The sequence below is a fragment of the Triturus cristatus genome, chromosome 4_2 (assembly GCF_964204655.1).
Source record: "Triturus cristatus chromosome 4_2, aTriCri1.1, whole genome shotgun sequence".
Lineage (NCBI taxonomy): Eukaryota > Metazoa > Chordata > Amphibia > Caudata > Salamandridae > Triturus > Triturus cristatus.
The window spans coordinates 219,987,135-220,006,051 of NC_140586.1; the positions used below are offsets into that span (position 1 = coordinate 219,987,135).

The 18,917-nt window shown below is 43.8% G+C and overlaps 1 protein-coding gene and 1 long non-coding RNA gene across 3 annotated transcripts in view; one reads left to right on the forward strand and one right to left on the reverse strand.

Annotated features, from left to right (window-relative positions):
* The window catches only part of LOC146833446 (uncharacterized), a 489,922-nt gene that overhangs the window by 175,725 nt on the left and 295,280 nt on the right, over nucleotides 1-18,917 (forward strand). The gene's annotated exons all lie outside the window — the stretch shown is intronic.
* The window catches only part of TAB1 (TGF-beta activated kinase 1 (MAP3K7) binding protein 1), a 110,329-nt gene that overhangs the window by 9,506 nt on the left and 81,906 nt on the right, over nucleotides 1-18,917 (reverse strand). For both annotated transcript variants that reach the window (XM_085601270.1, XM_085601269.1), the window contains exons 4-7: nucleotides 7,549-7,635; nucleotides 7,252-7,390; nucleotides 6,982-7,095; nucleotides 6,042-6,153 (exon numbers count right to left, since the gene is read on the reverse strand). In XM_085601270.1, coding sequence (XP_085457396.1) covers nucleotides 6,042-6,153; nucleotides 6,982-7,095; nucleotides 7,252-7,390; nucleotides 7,549-7,635 — 452 coding nt within the window. The remainder of the gene's footprint in view (nucleotides 1-6,041; nucleotides 6,154-6,981; nucleotides 7,096-7,251; nucleotides 7,391-7,548; nucleotides 7,636-18,917) is intronic.

Below are 18,917 nucleotides of genomic sequence, written 5' to 3' on the forward strand. Positions count from 1 at the left end.
TGCAGTGCTGCTAGCTGCTCCTGTCAGAAATTCCTCATTCTAAGTCCTCTAGGCAGTGATGCTAGCTGCTTCTCTGGTCCCAGTGGTAATTCCTCATTCTAAGTCCCACTTGGCCGTGTCTCTAGTCGCAGTGGTAATTCCTCATACTTAGTCCTCAAGGCAGTGCTGCTAGCTGGTTCTCTGGTTCTGTTGGAAATTCCTCATTCTAAGTCTTCCAGACAATTCTGCTAGCTGCTTCTCTGGTCCCAGTGGTAATTCCTCATTCTTAGTCCTCTAGACAGTGCTGCACCTTCTTCTCTGGTTCTGTTGATAATCCCTCATTCTAAGTCCTTCAGACAGTGCTGCAGCTGTGTCACTGCTCCCAGTGGAAATTACTCGTTCTTAGTCCTATAGACAGTGCTCCTAGCTGCTTCTCTGGTTCCGTCACTAACTCCCCCATTCTTAGTCCTCTAGGCAGTGCTGCAGCTGTGTCTGTTCCCAGTGGTAATTCCCCATTCTCAGTCCTCTAGACAGTGCTGCAGCTAAGTTTCTGTTCATACATCCAATACACTCCAAACCAAAACACATAAGTAAATGACATTGTTATTTACAATGCCAATAGCTCGAACTCTCAAAAATACGAGACCTATTGCATTGCAAATGCTTGTTTTAATTGTAACAACTACTGGGCGGTCCTACTTTCACTTTATTTGTGACCACCGTCTCATTATGCACACTAGTATTTGTCTCAAGCGTAGTATGATTGGTGGGCATGATGCCACAATGAGGAGTAACTCAATGTTCTCAGTGTTTGACATGGTATATCTGTTTTTGCATTGGCAGAATTTATCTGTTTGTATTGAGAGAGCAAATGCGGGATTCAGATGTACCCGCAGCAACCTCTTTTGCTGTGTCGGTATTGGGGATATTTTTTATATGGACTAACAGATGAATCACTGTGTTGATGTTCTAATGGCATTGCAAGTAAGATTTCCCTTTTTCCACCCAATCATCAAGATATAGATCTACATAAATCGAGTGTCTCCTCAGGTAGGCAGCTACTATCGAAGGACATTTTTTGAACATCCCACAGGGTAAGACTGATTTGATAAAGAATGTCACCCTTGACGAAGTGTACCTTTGGTGATGCAGGATCATTGGTATGTGAAAATAAGCATCCCTTAAGTCGATCGTTACTAGGTCGCCTCTTTCTTCTACAAGAGGAGTGAACTTCAACAGCGCCATGATTCTGGATTTCTACACGTTTACAAACCGGTTCAGAAATCAGTGTTAGCTAATGATGAAGTATAGGGAAATACACAAAACCTTCTCCTGTGTTTCTTTGGGAAACTGATACGGTCTCCATAGCTTCCCTCTCTAAGAATTCTTGTACTTTCTTTCAAAGTACAACTCTTCATTGACTGCTGTAAATTTGTCTTTTTGGCATACTTGGTCACGGGTTGCCTTTTAGTTCTATCCAGTATCAATGTTTGAAGATATTTAATACCTGCTTGTTGCTTTGACCCAGAATATATAACACCTTATAGTTGTTATATGTTTTTGGGGCGAGGTGATACACCCACTTTTATTGAACATCTTCTATAGAGGGCTGACCTTTCCCCGTGGCTCTGCCTCGAAAGGAGTGGATTGATGGTGAGCAGCTGCCAATTTGACGTCACATGGGATGTACTCTGACCCTGAGAGGATTGTGTTTGGATTTGCATGAGGAAAGGTAGAGTGCTACCATTTTCTCTTCTAGGGCTACATATTCTCCTGAGAAGGGCTCCCAACGTCTGTTGTTCTCTCATAGCTCTTGTGGTCTCTCTTGCATTTTTCATCTCATCTAAAGACCGTCCACATGGTGTTCACTCAGACTCTGTTAATTAAACCGATTATTACTTAAACTTGTTTGTAGCTCAGCCATGAATCCAGAAACCTTTAGCCCTGTGTGGCAGTACAGTACCCTGCCAGTCCATAGCTACCTACTAGTTGTATCTGCTAATTTTAGGCATGTATTAGATAGGTTCTTTCCCTCTGTAGCTATACTTGTTACCCTTTTCTGAAATTGTAGGAAGTGTGCGATTTGCTCTTCTATTCCATTCCACCATTGATTACCAGATCTTAACAGAAGAGCATTTTAATTTGGTGATCTCTATTGGGTTGCCACTGCCCTCTCCGTTTTCTTGCCCACTGCTTCTAGTCTTTTGCTCTCTCTGTCTGGTGGGGCTCAGATGTAGCTGCATTTACTGTATCGTTCTCTGCCTGTAGTTACTATTAGTGGGTTAGGTTTTACACATGGGCCTTAATGTATGTTGGGTCTTGCGGAATGGGTCTGCATGTAGGCTAACCTCTCGGTATAACTGCATGGCAAGAGGCTGGTTTCTTGGAAACCTCCTTATCCTGTTGTAGTACATTAGGCAGCATTTGATGGTAATGTGCTTTGACTTTCTAAAAATGTAGACACTCTAGAAGGAAGCAAGTTTGTTCCTCTTCTCTATTGAGTTGTTATCTATATGCGTCCATTCGCCATTTAATAGCCTGATAGATGGAGATATCAGGAGGAGTGGAAGGCTTGGATGGGTATGTTTCTACCTTCAATTGTGAGGGCTCTGTGAATACATGCTCCCGATATCAATATGAGTGACTACTGTCTCCATGTTGTATCTCAGGCAGGACTTCCTCCAATATCTGTGGTTGATGATTATGTGTCTTTATATATGGTTCTGGAGTAGAAAGTCAGTCTATATCTTCCCTTTGTTTTTCTTCCCATCCTATTCTCTTTCTTTCGACATCTCTGACCCCTGAACATTTTTCAGAACTATTTGTCTTTTTCCAATTCTGTCACTTTTATTAGAGAAATTAGTCTTTCTCCTACTCCAGGACTTTGTGGAATCTAGTGATATTCTTGATCCTTTTCAAGCTGGCTTTATGCTCTGAATGAGCACTGAACTAGTAGAGACCACTTCTTTAGATGATCTTCTCAGAATAATGAACGCAGTAGGGTGAGGAGCCCTAGTGCTCCTGGATCTCTCTGCAGCCTTTGGTACCGCGGACTATAAAATTGTATATACCAGACTGAAACATATTCGTTTCAATGGCCTAGCACTTCAGTACAATACAAAAACTATTTCTAAAGTGCACAGCTGCCTCCAAAGAGGTGTCCCGGTGCTAGCGGCCTAGGTCAGATGAGCAAAAATTAGACTAGGGTTAAAAAGAAAAGTTATCAGATTTTATCTATAAATCATCACCCCCACAGGAAGCAAGCCTAAGGCTAGAGAAAGAGCATTCCAGAGCCCAGCAGTGAGGAAAGCAAACATTCTTCCTCCTCTCCTTGCTTTGCGCACCCGAGGAGTTTTGACTGCTGTATCTCTGAGGACAGGATTGGGAGTAGGCTTTAATTCTCCTTCTTAGCTATACAGGTCCTCTAAGGCCCAAAGCTCTAAAGGCTAAGGTGAGCGACTTAAATTGTACTCGCTTAACAATAGGCAGCCAGTGAAGGTGTCAGAGATGGGGCATTACTGATTGAGAAACGGGTGTTGTCAGGATCCTGGTTTAATGATTTCCTTACCCTACGTCAGTAGATGGCTTTGCGTTAAGCTTTCCCTTCTGAAAAAAATCATTTAAGGTGGCGTTGCACAGGGTTTGATCCTACCCACCCCTTACTCTTCAATATTTACATAGACTGCTGGCGTACCGGTTTCATCAGGTGAATGTAATCTACCATATGCGCGCTGACAATATTGAACTAATCTTTGGCATATCCCCTCAGATTAATGCGTGACCTCCCTTCTCTCTGTGTGTCCGCTTATAAATTCCTGAATCTAAACACTAGAACAAAACAGAGATTCTGCTAAACTCTCCCACAATTCAGATATAAAATCTTAACAGGCCAACTTCTTTTGATCCTGCTTCTACAGCTGCTCCACAAGTCTGCAATTTCAATATCCATATTGAGTCAAAGCTCTGACTTAATTCTTATGTACCCGAAGTGTCCAAAACGACTTCTCCCACTTGAAAAATTAAAGAAAAGTTTCCCACTCCTATATAAGGAACTCAGGGCTCCAGTTGCCATCACACTCATATAATCCCATCTGAATTACAGGAATGACATACTCCTGAACGTCCCTAAGTGCGCAATTTCCCAGCTCCAGTTTATTCAAAAACACTGCTGCATGCTGCCCTGCGGTCTCAAGAAATATAACTATTTCCAGTATCGTTGCAATGTTACACTGGTTACCAGTACACAAATGTATTGTTTCTAAAACTTTGACCATTGTGCATAAAGTTATCTTTAAAAATAAACCAGGATTTCTCTCAAAAACTTTTTAATCACCAGAAGCCTCCCAGACTGCTTCGACTGGAAAATAAAATACTTCTACAAGTTCCCAGAATTAGAAGATCAACTTTCAGACTTTAATTCAGTTTCTGTCACCGCGGCCAAACTTTGGAATTCAGTCCCAGCATTTAGGAAATCATCCATCACTATTTCTAGGAGAATATTGAAGACCTTTGTTTTTCATTGAACAATTCAGGTGGATTGGTCATTGCATACAGTAAATCATTAATTACAGTTGTGTCACAAACTCGCAAATCAAGCAGCTACTTTGTACATTGTTTCAATGGGTTAAAACAGGATAGTCGTTGTCTAGACCTATCGGTGTCAACGGTTCGTCAGAGGAGGGGGGGGGGGGGGGGGGGAGACCTTTGTTTTTAATACCTAACCTTGCACATAATCTTCCTTATGGCGTACCATCTCTTCTACAACCAAACAGCTATGGTGGCAAGAAACTTCGGCGATCATGCGCTAAAAAAATTACCATTACCAAAAATCTGCCATTTTGTCTTCAAGTCTATGCCTTATGTCTTTCTACGCCAACCAAGCCTTTGTCGCAGACCAATTTTATGGGCTTTTTGTGTTGTGTCATTATCCTTAACATTCCTCGGGTCTCATTTCTCTTTCAATGCCGAGCTCAAAGGTTTAGACTTTTTTTTATAACATCGATATTTTTTGCACCAATCCATGTGATGAGTGTTTTTGACGTCAATTGAGTTTTTGTCTGTTTTGCCATAAAGAAAACAACATTTATTCATGCACTATATTTCTAGACACACCAACTAGACGGTGGAATAAATGCAATGTGTATAAATCTAGAAGAGGTTTAGGCACCACACGTCTGTTTTTTCTGTATTGGGCTCAAATGACAGCCCTGATACTGCTCTCTCCACTGCTCCCAAACTACAAAGTGGGCTAAGAAGCTCATTTTGCACCTCATTGTGCAACAGGAGAGGACATTTTAATTTTTGCAAAGATGATGATGATGAAAATGGCAACAAGAACACACGTCATCCCTTCCTCACATCCTCAACAACTGGAAATCAAATCTTTAGACGCAAGTGTTTGTTCTAGAGAACCGGGAATGGCGTCTTGCTCGAATGCAGTGCTTATATTCGGACATTGCAGTATTCGGGTTCTCATTTTTCACGACTTAGTAAATAAATCTACCACTGATTTTGATGAGGTTTGGTTTTTTGAATTTCGCCCACAAAAAGCACAACCTGCTTCTCATGCAAAAAAATGCATGGCTTATCAGACAAGAGGAGTACTAAATGGGATGTGGTAGGTGAGTGGTGAATGATCACAGAGTGACAGGAAAGTGATAGGGGTGCTAGATAGATTGGGGGTAGAAACGGAGAATGGATATCTAAGCTTGTGAACCGACAAAAGGATGCCATTTGTGAATCAAAATTAAAGGAGGTCTTTTTTGACGAAAACTAAAAATGAATGGGCCATGTACTTGAGCAAGGAACTATCCAACTGTGTGAGCAATTATACACAACTACGTGTTCCATATGTTTGAACTGAACTCCTTCTAAAATGTATACCAACTGGTGAAGCAGTAAAAGCTTTGTATCGCCCCGTCACGTATACTACAATTTACCTGATCAGTCTAATTGAATTTATCCGTGTTGTGAACATGTGCTTAAAACCAATGCAGGTTACATAAAACGAGTAACAGAGGAGGGAGAGAGATGACTGGAAAGCAGAGGGGGAACATGCTTACCTCAGCAGGTCGATGTCACTGAAGCCATATTTCACTTTGTAGTCCCCGATGCGCCGTGTGCTCTCCTGACCCCCGATAAGACCCACCTGCTTCACCTTCCCAGGATCAAGACCTGCAGATGGTGAGAACATGAATATATTCAGAAAACCATGGAATGAACAGCATGCCTGATGCCTGGGAGGACTGGAATAAGGACCAAGAGATGTGCACATCTCACAGAGGTGAAAGCCTGCAAGGAAAGATGTGAGGGACTAGTGTCAGAACGCAGACACAATGAAAGGCAGATGTGAGGAGTCAAGGCCCTAATGGGTAGCTCTGATCAGCTGTTATTTTAGGGGGCATTACTCCTCAAAGGGGATGCTGAATTTGAGGTCAAATATAAAAAAAGGGCAGAGTCTTGGAAGCGAGACTCTGAAGGAGTGGTGTATTAGAGAGCAAATCCAAATGGCAGTAGGCTGGGTGCTTGGGGGGTGGCGGTGGGGGGCTAACTGAGAAATCACACTTTTGAAGTTCTGTTCACCGAGGGGCCTGAAATTCTGGATGTCAAATGTTTGGCATGGGTCTACAAGGCCAGTACTAAACAAACAAACAAACACAGCCTTGAGTAATCCAACAGGAATAGATCTGAGGGGTTTGAATTCTGGAGGGCAGTGCTTGGAGGTTCTGAGAACAAACTTCAAGATGTACCATGTAATTCTAAGAAGCAGGGCTGGAAAGGGGAGATGGTATTAGTCCTGAAGGCTTCAGAACTTAAGAACTGGGAATTTGTAGACTGGAAAGACTCAGAGTCCCACAAATGACATTACACAACAGCCTTCCAGAGAACCCTGGGTAAAACGTACGCAGCCACAACTTCCTTTAACATACCAAGATCCTTCCCCTTCGTCACAATCATACCAATCACTTATTGGAAAACAATTTCCAAGATAAAGGCACTCACCCAGTTCAGAGAGTCGGAAAAGTTCATCCTCGTTCTCCACCGTGTGTGCAACATTAAGCTGGGTAACTTGTAAACCATCCACCGTTGATTTACAGAGCAGGGCACGATTGGTTCCTATGGAGGCAGACAAAGTTTACTGCAGAAGCTCTCTCAGATAGCAGGTGTTATAAGCGTGGTATATGGCTCTCCTGTCCCAAAGATTGCATTTCTTTAGCAGATCTTAAGAACCCCTTCAGCAGTTAAATGAATATGAACTCCCATTCAACCTACCAACGTTGGCGATGTACAGTTTGTTATTTAGGATCAGTGCTACAATAACCATAGCTCCTCCAGAAATCTCCCGCTCCAAGGTCGCTAGCCGCTCCAAGATCTTCTGGTACTGAGGAGGGAGCTGATGGTGCGGTACACCCTAAAGGACATGAAGGCCAAACATAGAGAATTAAAAGAATGGCAATGAGAAACTAGCCGACAGAAAAATGCTGTGCACGTTCAATTAAAAGGTTCATGCCACAGACAGCAAAGCTGCCCCTCAGCACAGCCATCCCTTGGTTATAGAGGACTGATTACCTCTGGTAGTTGGGACAGAAGGCTTGCCTTTTCTGCCAGTTCATCATCAATAGACTCCAGAAAACTTCTTTCCACCACATCGAATGCCTGAAAGAAGGCAGAGAGAGAGGCAGATGGTTGAGGAAGAAACTTAAGCTAAAATTAGAAATATCAACATGAAAATATACATTTTGCCAATGTCCCGCCAAGCATATTGCGGCCTCTGACTCCCGCACAAGTGCCAGGGAACAGCAGTACCCTGGCGGCAGTACCCTGGTGGCAGTTGGACTGCCCAAACTGTAATGGGGCGGTCAGACCGCTGGTGCGGCGGTGGCTAGACCATCACCGCCGCACCCCCTGCGAATTGAAGAATCGACCCCCTATGTCCAGCCCTTGACACAGACTTGCCTGGAGTCTGGGAAATTTGTAAGTGGATGCGCAAAACCATCAGCCAACAGCTGAAAACGTAGCTGGAAGAGGTGCGTGAGCTACAAATTCCCTTGGGTGTTCATACTTGGGCATTCAGACTTCTGCGAGGGTAGGGATGCCAGTGTGTTGGTAAAAGCCATTACCAGGGTGCTGAAAGCTTGTCATAGCACTCGCCTCAAACTGCGGCCTGGACCAGGTGTCCAGTGCTCATGCTCATACACTAGGTTGCATACTTCTGGGATGTCCAGAGGGTGCAGGGCAGAGAACCCTTCCTATTTGTTTATCTGCAGGTTTTCTAGAGCAAGACAACAGATTTGCACGACTTAGGCAATATGAGCAGTAGGCGGCAGGTACAATTGAGACAGATACACTAATTATAGCGGAAAACAACATGGAGCGGGATATCAAAATACTTGACTAGAGTCTTATGCCAAACAAGTCTGGCCAATGGATGTGCTTGGGTTACCTAAAGTGATTCAGTCATGGTGTTTACTAAGGCGGTTTCCTGGGGCACAGTGCTTTTTTATGTGCAGAAGTATCCTCTCCTTACAGATTTATGTTGGCTAAGGCCAACCTAGTTCTCTTACCACCCCTCAATACTTAACAGAGATGGCAGGAGTGGAGAGTGTAGCCACCACACCTCTGCCTGCATATTCTTTTACCGAGGCATTCTCTGGAAACAACTTGACTGGCATCAGTCTTTTTGTGTGGATCCCCATAGGCACAGGAGCAAAACCACGGCAGAAGCAGAGGATGCCAGGAGCCGGGTTGAGTGGCAGATGGGGAGAACAAGAAATTGAGCTGGGCTGTTTTATTCTCAATGTGAACTGTTGTAGAAGGGGAAGCCTTGCTCGGAATTTTAAAAGATAGCAGTTTGGGGGAGGGGGTAGCTTCATAGCTACAGGTTTGGGCAACATGGCTGACTCTGGGGCAGATTAAGTAAACACTATTACAGAAAAAGCACACAAAAAGTAAAGAGCCCTACATGAAAGCATGCCAATCCCTCCCTATATGTTGTGACATGGAGGCCTTTTAGGGCATGGAGCAAGGCCTGGCAATGCTAGGGGAGAAGCAAGCATGTAAATATATATATGTGGAAAGGGATGGATTACAGGACCTGATGGGGTGAACGTCAATGATGACAAGTCGCTTCCTTACTAGAAAGGAGTGGACCGTGGTCCAATTCAGCTGGCCAATACATGCAGTGCCTTTCATCCACAAATTGGTTTAAAAAACAAAATCCTTTAACCTGCATTAAAGTGCCTGGGATCTCATGTTCGGTAATTTACAAGATAGAAGAAGCTGTTTCTGTTCCCTATTTCGGTGCAGCAAGTTGCATTGCAACCAGTTTTTAGATAAATCAGTCACACGCCTTTTCATTCTCTCTCACACAACCCCAACATAAAGATCAGCTAAAAATCAATGGTACAAGATTCACTGGATGTTGATGTATCTTATCTGGATATCCTAAAACTCTAGCCTGGAGCCAGCCATCAAGGAATTACGATACATAGCCCCGGTATAAACAGCTTAGCAACAGGGACTTTTTTCATCGTGCAACTCATTGTATTGGCAATGAGCTGCAGAAACAGTTAAACGACCCTTAACTGCTTCTCCGGCCAGTGCCGCCACGGTACCAAATCAAATTCACCTTAACATGGATGTCCCTCTACAATGCTTGCGGTAAGAGAATGATTAAAAATATGCTCCGATACAACATGCTTGTCTGTTTCTAAAAGTTAGTTCTTCATAAACAGCAATCTGTGCATTTAATTTGCAATATTTTATTTGCAACTCTGGCTGTGACACCCTTGCTAACTTTATCTAATATAGATGCAATGAAAGTTCTGGATTTTAACATACTTTCTGTTGAAGAGAAATGCATAGTGGTAGATGCCATACTTTCTGTGAGTTGTTTTTTATTGATGTTTCGTAATTCTAGTACTACTTCTATCTAGTTTTCTTTTTAAACACTCAGAATAAGGCTCTCAATTTTGTAACTTTGGATTTGTACTAACTGATCTAAGCTGTCCACTACCTTGTCAACTGGATCCTTGTACATCTCTGTAATATCCTAGACATGGTTTGACATTTCTCTGCTCCCAGCTTGTGAAAGAGGCTTAGTTTCCCCCTGACTAAATTCTTACAAATTTCCAGTACATATTGTGGTGGACTAAACAGACGGCTGTCTGGAATGTATGGAAAGCAGAAGGTCTCAGCCAACAAGAATGCAGTTTCACTAGTTTCCATCAGCATTACTGGTAAATTTTGCAGGTGAGGTTTTGAACCAGCATAGTGTCCTAAAGATTACCTCTTGAAAATAAGCTGCCACTTCACCAGCCTCCTCTGACCATGATACACTTAGCAACTTAATTTATTTCTGCTTTTGACGGGAAGTTTGAGATTATATACCTTCTCGAATAGTACTGCTGAAATGTCTTTGAGGCGAGTGCCAAGATACAATGTTGAATTTGCTATTGTGAGGTTCTGTCACCTAAATCATGCATTTATGGTTTATTCTTCACTTTGATTTTAATTGTGGAGTAACTAATGTCGAAGTGTTAATTATTTGAGCATTTTATATTTTATTCCACCCCACCCCCTAAATAGTGACTTTTTTGGATATTGAACATTTAGATTTCAAGCTGTTGTAATTAATATTGCTTGAGTTTCATTACCTTACCCACTTAAGTCATTTATCCTGACCTCCTTAATTAACTCTACATCTCCTTTTTTAGGTCTCACCCGTCCAGTTGGAAAATACCTACTGTGAATTTCAGTGGGTTTATAGCCTACCTATTGTTTAGCATTGGTTGGCTTGGTCACACTCATTTGCTTACTTCTTATTTGATGGCTTCCCTCCTTCTTGTGCTTGTCCCTCCGTGGGAGCATACCCTTTTTACAATCCCTTTGACTTGCTAACTTTTATCCATCAATTGCTCACTGTAGCAAACAACTTTTTAGGTCGAAGCGGTCTGGTTGCTAACAACTTCTTGGGGATATTGGGAAAGCTTCCCTGGCAATGGATTCTGCCCATTGCTTATCACTGTCTTTGTGAGTCACATTTGCTGGCTTTATTTGTTGGCTTTATTTGTTTTAGGCTGTCCAGTTGGCGTTTGTCCCTTTTGTGGCCCATATCCTATTTACTGTGTTCTTCCACCACTACTCGCTATTTGGAACCAGGTCTTTAAATCTTGATACATGTGCTGTAAATGCAAAGGTAGAGGTCAAATGTCAAGTTCGGTGTTCCATGGGAGCTTGGCTTTTACTGTTCTTTCTCTGACTTCAAAGTGAGAGGATTTATGTAACAATCATGCTGGCGACTGGAAGTGTGCTGGAAGAAAGCTGTACGATGTTCTTTTTTTTCTAGCACACTACAAAATGTAAATGTCCGTAAATTATCTGTGCAGATATTTTAGAATATAAATAAATTAGGAAAGCACAAATGCAGCACATTGTGGGTAATTCTGAAGCGTGGTGAAACAATTATTATATTACAATAAAACAAATCAATACACTAGTTGATGACATTTCCACACATTATCGTTTGTGCGCTGTATACTTTTGTCAGTAAAACTGTATGTCTGTGCAAACGTAATGGTCACATCAATTGAAGATGTGCTGTCTGTAATGGCAGTGCCTTACCACACCATGCATACTCCACTTTAACCCACGTCACAGCCCTCTACTCTGCAACACTCTACACCATTGCACTCTATGTCATTGAATTATATGCCTCTCTAGCCTACTCTGCACTACTGTACTCTACGTCAGTACTCTCTACGCCATTCTACTCTGAACCACACTTTTCCACTACAATCTACTGAGCACCCCTGCACTCTAGGACGCTGCACTCTATGCCAAGCCAGTCTAGGCCACTCCAGTCTACGCCACTTTATGTCACTCTACTCTTCAACACTGCATCATACGCCAGTGTACACTACTCTGTACCACTTTATGTCACACCAGTATACGCTATGTCACTACACTCTACTCTGCACCACTCCACTCTAACCACTGTACTCTATGCCTATGCATTCTACGCCATTGCAATTTATGCTGTATCAGTCAACATCACTGCTCTCTACGTAACTCTACTCTAAACCACTACAACCAATCAGGATTTATAAAGTGCAGCCAATCACCCGATAGGGTATCCAGGCACTTGCAGGTCCCGGAGACTTATTCGAACAGCCAGGTCTTGAGGATCACTTGGAATCCCGAAAGTGAGGTGATGGTCTGGAAGTGTGTTCCAGGTCTTTACTGCGATGTGGTAGAAGGAGCCACCTCCACTTCTGCTTCGGTAGATGCAGTGAGTATGGGAAAGTGAAAGGAAGGCGGAGTGGAGTCTTCCTGATGGTTGGTGGAAGTTCAGGCGGTGGTTAATGTAGGCAGGTCCTGGTTTGTGTAGACCCTTGTGTAAGTGGGGCAGCACCATATTACTCAAAACCAATGCACCCTATGCCAAATACTCTGCACCCTGCCACTAACCTCTACTCTGCACCATGGAACTTTACTCCACTCAATTCTACACACTCTATGCCACTGCACTCTATGACACTATGTGAAAATGTACCTTTTTAGGGGTACACTGGTGCAGGGTTACCCTTTTGTCCACGGGTTCAAAGACCAACACAATAGAGATCAGCACTGAAGCTGGAATAAATAACAAGTTTATTAATCAGTCATGAGTGGGACCACATCCACACAGTACTCAAGTGCTGCATGAGGTAGTACACTGAATTCACAAACTGTGTCCCTTTTATACCGATTTTCTGCACTGTAAGCATGCAAACAGAAATAGGAAGAACAAGTTTTAGAAATAGTTATCAGCAAACAAGGGCAGATGAATAACCACTTGGTCAGCAAAGTGGGAGGGGGAGCAGAAATGCTTATGGCAGCAGGAAATGGTCGACAGTTAACATCTATGGCCAGGTGCACTGGCAGCTACAAACCCTCAGCACGTACATTGCTTTAGCTGAGTCAGGAAGTCAACTAAAATAGATAACACAAGCAGAGTGAAAAGACGAGCAGCAGAGGACAGAAGAATTACGAAGGAAACAAAATGGACACCACAGCCAAAATGGCTGTAGCTTATGCCAAGTAAAATATTGCACATTTCCACAGACAATCCTTTTAGCATAAGCTAAGACATTTTATATCAATTAGCATATCGCTGACTTCTCGGTCTATTGCTAAACGGGCATTTACATTTTGGATATTTGTTTTAGATGGTAGACAAGTAGTACAAGTAGAAATACAGAGGGAACAAAGCATTGGCCCACATTGGATACATAAACAACAAGAGAAGAGAAATACAATAATTATGAACAAGGCCGATAATATTTTTAAACCCCATACAGAAAATACGCTCCAGAACCATCCAGCCCAAGTCCATGTTCCTGAATCTTGATGCATCTCAGTGGCTATTTTGTGTAGTTTGGAGATGGCAGCATATACAGAAGGTGAATTGTCCGGTGTGAAGACACAACTGCTGGATACGATGATACAGTATGCTCCACCTCGATCAGCCAGAATAACATCTAGAACAAGTCAATTCTGCAAAGCAACCATGCGGATCGATACGTGTTCTTCTGTCAAGTTTCCTAAGGCCGCAGTTGTCTGATTGATCACTGCTTCCATTGTACGGGTGAGGCGGCGGACCAGCTTACTGTTCTGTACTGGGCTAACAAAGAAGAAGAATCCTCTGTTAAAGTCTATATTGTTCCCATGTGGTCTCTGTCTGGTGGATTACAGAGACATCGATTGCACGTTTTCCCCTACTACCTGTATGGTGATCGAACAATTGCAAATCTTGATGGTAGGTTGGGGGAGCTAAAAACACAGGTGGTAGAAGGAAGACTATGTAACAGGTACCAGACCAGCCTGGATGTAGGAAAGTAGTATGCCTTAGTTCCACAAACAAAATAAGTGTGACCTGATGAAAGGAAGCTGCAACACTGTAGTACAGTTACTGTGGTCCACTGGCACATCACCTGTACTTTGTACACAAAGGGGGCCAGTGGTCATGGCAACAGAGATAACAAGGGGTCCATTTCCTTTAGCCGACCTAGAATTTGGATAAACATAGTTTGTTGCTGCACTTCCTTCACTATATTCTTCCACTTGTAAAGCAGTCCCTTTTGCTTGTGGGTCCCCAGCTTTGTTGCGGTAACAGACTTTGTTCATTAGCGGCATATAGAAGTTTGAACCAAGCTGGGAATGTGAGAGAATGGCAGCAGTGACAACGGATTCCTTTTATGTTCTGATGAGGAGGAATCTTGCCAAAAACCCAACAGTTAGTAGCATTGCTTAGCTGGTGTGTCTGATGCAACATTTTGAAGAAATTAATTGTTTCTCAGATTTTGCCGGTATCCCTGTTCATGCTGCGGCAAATCAAAAGGCTGGTGCTCTTTGCAGCAAGTGATGTAACAGTAATGTTAGGTAAGGAGGCTCCAGGCATTACTTCCTCTACTACCCACATTACAGTAGCGGTGATGGCAGCAGTCAAAGTCAGACCAAGGATGCAGATTGTACAGCCGTTGCACGTTGTCGCAGCGATCTCCTTCTTCTTAGGCGAGCTCATTTTCATCGGCAAACAACAAAATAGATGATGCCATAAGGTCCTGGGCAGGCGTTGGTTTCTTCACTAACATTGAGACAAGTAGTCACTAATAGGCTACCCCCCTTTGTAGTCGGTCTTTAACCACCCAGGACAGTGGCTCAAACAGTCTCTTTCTGCAATGAAGTGTCTTTCTTCCTGGATCGAAGTAGGTATCAAGATGCACCAGGGATCATGTGGTCCGGGAAGACTTCCTCAGGTTCTTCAGGTGACGCAACTCGTCCTCTCTCTTTGACCAAAATGTCGCGATGATTTGTCAGCACAGCAGGGCTCACGAAGGAAGAGCTTCCCGCACATGCTGATAAATAGAAGAGAAGCTGTCAGTTAACTGGGACAAATAGTCACTCATCAACATGTCTGAGGTACCTAATAGTGGTGCAGAACAAATGGTTTGGCGTAACTGTTGGAAGGCGATCTGGCACTCAGCAGTCCATGGGAGGGGCATCGGAGTGTCTTTAGTCAAAAGGGCCAACAAAGGTTTAATAATGTGCGAAAAACTGCCTACAAAAAGAAGTGAGGCCAATCAGTGCACGAACATCCTTCTGAGTGCACGGTACAGGAGTGTCTAGAATGGTCTGAATTCGGTCTGGTGTAGGTGCACGTCCCTCCTTAGACAGGAGGTGACCTAAGTAGGTAACCTGCTGTCTACAATATTGCAATGTCTTTCGCGAGACTTTGTGATGATGGGAGGCAAGAAATGATAACAAGAACAGTGTTCCTTCTTCACACTAGGTAAGGACGCCAGAACGGCATCCTCATTGATAAGACAGGATCTCTCAACTATTGGATGATTGTTATTTAAAATAACACGCACACCTTCCGGAGAACAACGTTTTGTAGCACGAAAATATTTAAGCATATCGATACCCGCAATGTTGTCCGGCGTGTTAGGGGAAAGCAAAAAGCGACATGCTGCAGTGAATTTGTCAAATCGGAATTCAAGTGGTTGTGAAAGCGGGCTAGGTGTAGGTGTCCCATCGAATCCTATCGATGTTATCATCGTACCGGACAGGGGAGCCCTAGGAACCAATTTTTAGATGGAGCACTACGGGTAGCCCCTGTATCAACCAGAAACCAATCAGTGGATCCTAAGACGTTTGCGTCAACATAAGGACCCATTTGATCTACTGGCACGTCAACCGGTTCCTTACCCCATCCTAGGCATCCCTATGCATAATCGGAATCCGCAAGGGCATCAGCAGAAGAAACAGACATTTGATATTGATTTTGTCTATCAAAAGTATTAGAGTAATTTGGTCCTTGTTCAACTGCTTCAAATGTGGGGCGAACTCCTATACCTCCCCTGCTTCCTGAATTCCCTAGGCGTCCTCTCATACTACCCCTTTCCCGTTGGTACAGCTGACCTCGCAAAAGAGGGCACTCAGAACGCCAATGCCCAGTCTCTTTACAATAAGCACACTGATCAGGGGACAAATTTGCTCAAGGGAGAGGGGGCACCCAACATGTATACATTGCATGTCCGCCTCTTCCACCTTCCCTAAATGGTGGACCATATACTTGAGCCAACATAACTTTTGTCTTTAATTATTTAACCTTCTTATCTTCCCTGCCTTTCGCTTCCTGTTCGTGTCGCTCATAATATTGGGCCATAGTCAAGAGGGAAACTGGGGAAGACGTGGTCCAAGAACTCTTACTGGCCTTTAAGCGACTAGCTATTTTCGATAACATATTAGCGACAAATTTGTTAACAAACAAGTGCTTACCCGTATCATCGGCAAATGACTGACCACTAAAATCTTGAAAAGAAATCAGAAACTGACTCCTCTGTTTTCTGTTTATAGGACGCTAACATATTCCAATCTATTTTCTTAGGGGGTATGAGAGTCTTTAACTTAGTCACATGCCACAGTAGCATGCCATCAATATATGGGACATGCTCTCCTATTCTCTTCCACATCTTGGGTTCTTAACAGAAACATGGATTAAACCAGCCTCCACCACTGCTATTGCTCTTGCACTACCCGATGGCTATCATAGCCAAAAAACAGACAGACCATGCAGGGCCGGGGGAGGGGTAGCCATCATTTACAAAGACCCGATAAAAGTTGCTGTATTAGATCAACTCATGAGTGATAAAATTGAAATCCTAGTGTTCAGAATTGACCTTCCTGCGCAGCTCAGCTGGAAAGGAGCCCTAGTACACTGCCACCCAGGACCTCTCCTCCCATTACATCACTTATGGTCCTGATCTCCCCTTATGTGATCTCATCCAACAGATTTTTGCTTCGGGGAGATCTAAACGTGCACAGTGAGAACCCCGGCGATCCGGAAGCCACTGCTCCCCTCTCAGAGCTATCCACACTTGAACTAACCAAAATTAAAGACGCACCCACGCACGTAGCAGGACACACCCTAAATAAAATCTTCTCTAATTCACCTCACACTATCTACAAAACAACCTGCCCCCTGACTTGGTCAGATCACTCCAAAATTGAATTCTGCTTAGTAGGCTCCAGAGAGCACAAGGGCCAGAAAGCACAAACTACCGGAAGCTACAGACAGTGGCATAAACTAAAACCCAGTCTCTTCAAAGACACCTTCACACCTCCCCTTAATTCAGCTTCTGACACAGTAGAAAAGCGCTTAACAGATTTTCATAACAACATAAAGTCCACATTAGACACTTTGATATCCCTGAAAAGGTCGCTAGCGATCCCCAAACGCCCCCAGACCACTTGGTACACCACTGACCTCCGGGCGGAAAAGAGCCAATGCAAGAAACTAGAGAGACTATAGCAAGAAACCCATGACCATCTTGACAAAGAAGGTTTCAAATCTGCCCAGACCAAATACCATAGAAATTTGAAATCCGCCCGCAAGAAACATATCACCAACCAACTCGAGCAGGCAGACAGCACCCCCAAAGCCTTATTCCAGGTACTCAACACTTTCATCAATCCTGAAGCCTGTAACACGGAAGAAGCACCAACTCAGATTCTATATGACAGTATAGCAGGCTACCTCACACAAAAAGTTGAAAACATATACAACAAAATATCTGCTACCTCAAGCTCTCACTCAAACCCCAGTTGCAAACCCCCGTCTCATTCAGCATTAACAAACTAGAGGAATTCCCTTTGCTTACCACCGAGGACACGGAATTCCTGCTGAAAAAGACTAAATCAGGATCCCCCACTGATCTCATCCCAGCCAAAATCTCCAGATTACTCACCACTCAGCTTGCTTCCCCCATCTGCGCCATTCTAAACAGTTCCTTAAAGGAAGGCAAGCTCCCTAAAGAGTGGAAAGCTGCGCAGATCCTGCCCATCAGGAAAAACACCAAATTGGCCCCTGATGTTATTTCTAGCTACCGTCCCATCTCACTGCTCCCTCTCCATAGCAAACTACTTGAGAAACACAACACTCACTTGTCCTCATTCATTGAATCCTCCAATAGCCTGGACCACTCACAGTCTGGCTTCCGCCCTAGACATAGCACGGAATCGGCCCTGTCAACAATCACAGACAACATCCGAATGCTTGCGGATGGCGGCCGAGCAGTAATTCTAATACTGCTCGACTTGTCCGCAGCATTCCATACCATCTCGCACCAGATCCTGCTGGAGAGACTAAGAGCCATAGGCATTGAGGACAACGCACTAAAATGGCTGACTGATTTTCTGAAGGAGAGAACACAAACAGTCAACCTAGGTCCTTTTAAATCCCAGACCACCACGGTTTCCAAGAGAGTCCCCCACGGCTCATGCTTAAGCCCCACCTTATTTAACATTTACATCACACCACTCTCGTCACTTCTGAGAAAACTAGGGTTCATACCAATATCCTACGCTGATGACACACAACTACTCCTCTCCTTCGACAAAAGATCCACAAACATAGAGGCCACCTTCTCGGAGGGCATGAAAACCATCACTTTATTGGATGAACAACAACTTACTCCAGTTGAATGCAGAAAACACTGAAATTATGTTATTCAAAGATGCAGTAGCTAGATGGTCACCCAACTGGTGGCCCGCTGAACTAGGCCCAGCCCCGTCCCCAAAACAAGTGGTTAAGAACTTAGGAGTCCAAATTGACAACAAACGTAGCCTCGAGGAACATGCCACTGCAACCACTAGGGCCTGCTTCCATGTTTTAAGACTGCTTTGCAAAGTCTTCCCCCCTCTCCCATCCTCCACACGGAAGACCCTGGTACAAGCACTGGTCCTGAGCCGCCTGGACTACTGTAATGCCCTGTTGATCTCAGCCAAGGAAACCTCCCTGAACAGACTGCATGTAGTCCAGAATATGGCTGCCCGCTTAGTGACCAGTGCCCCCCCAGAACAGCTTCACTTCCCCTAATCCGCAAACTACACTG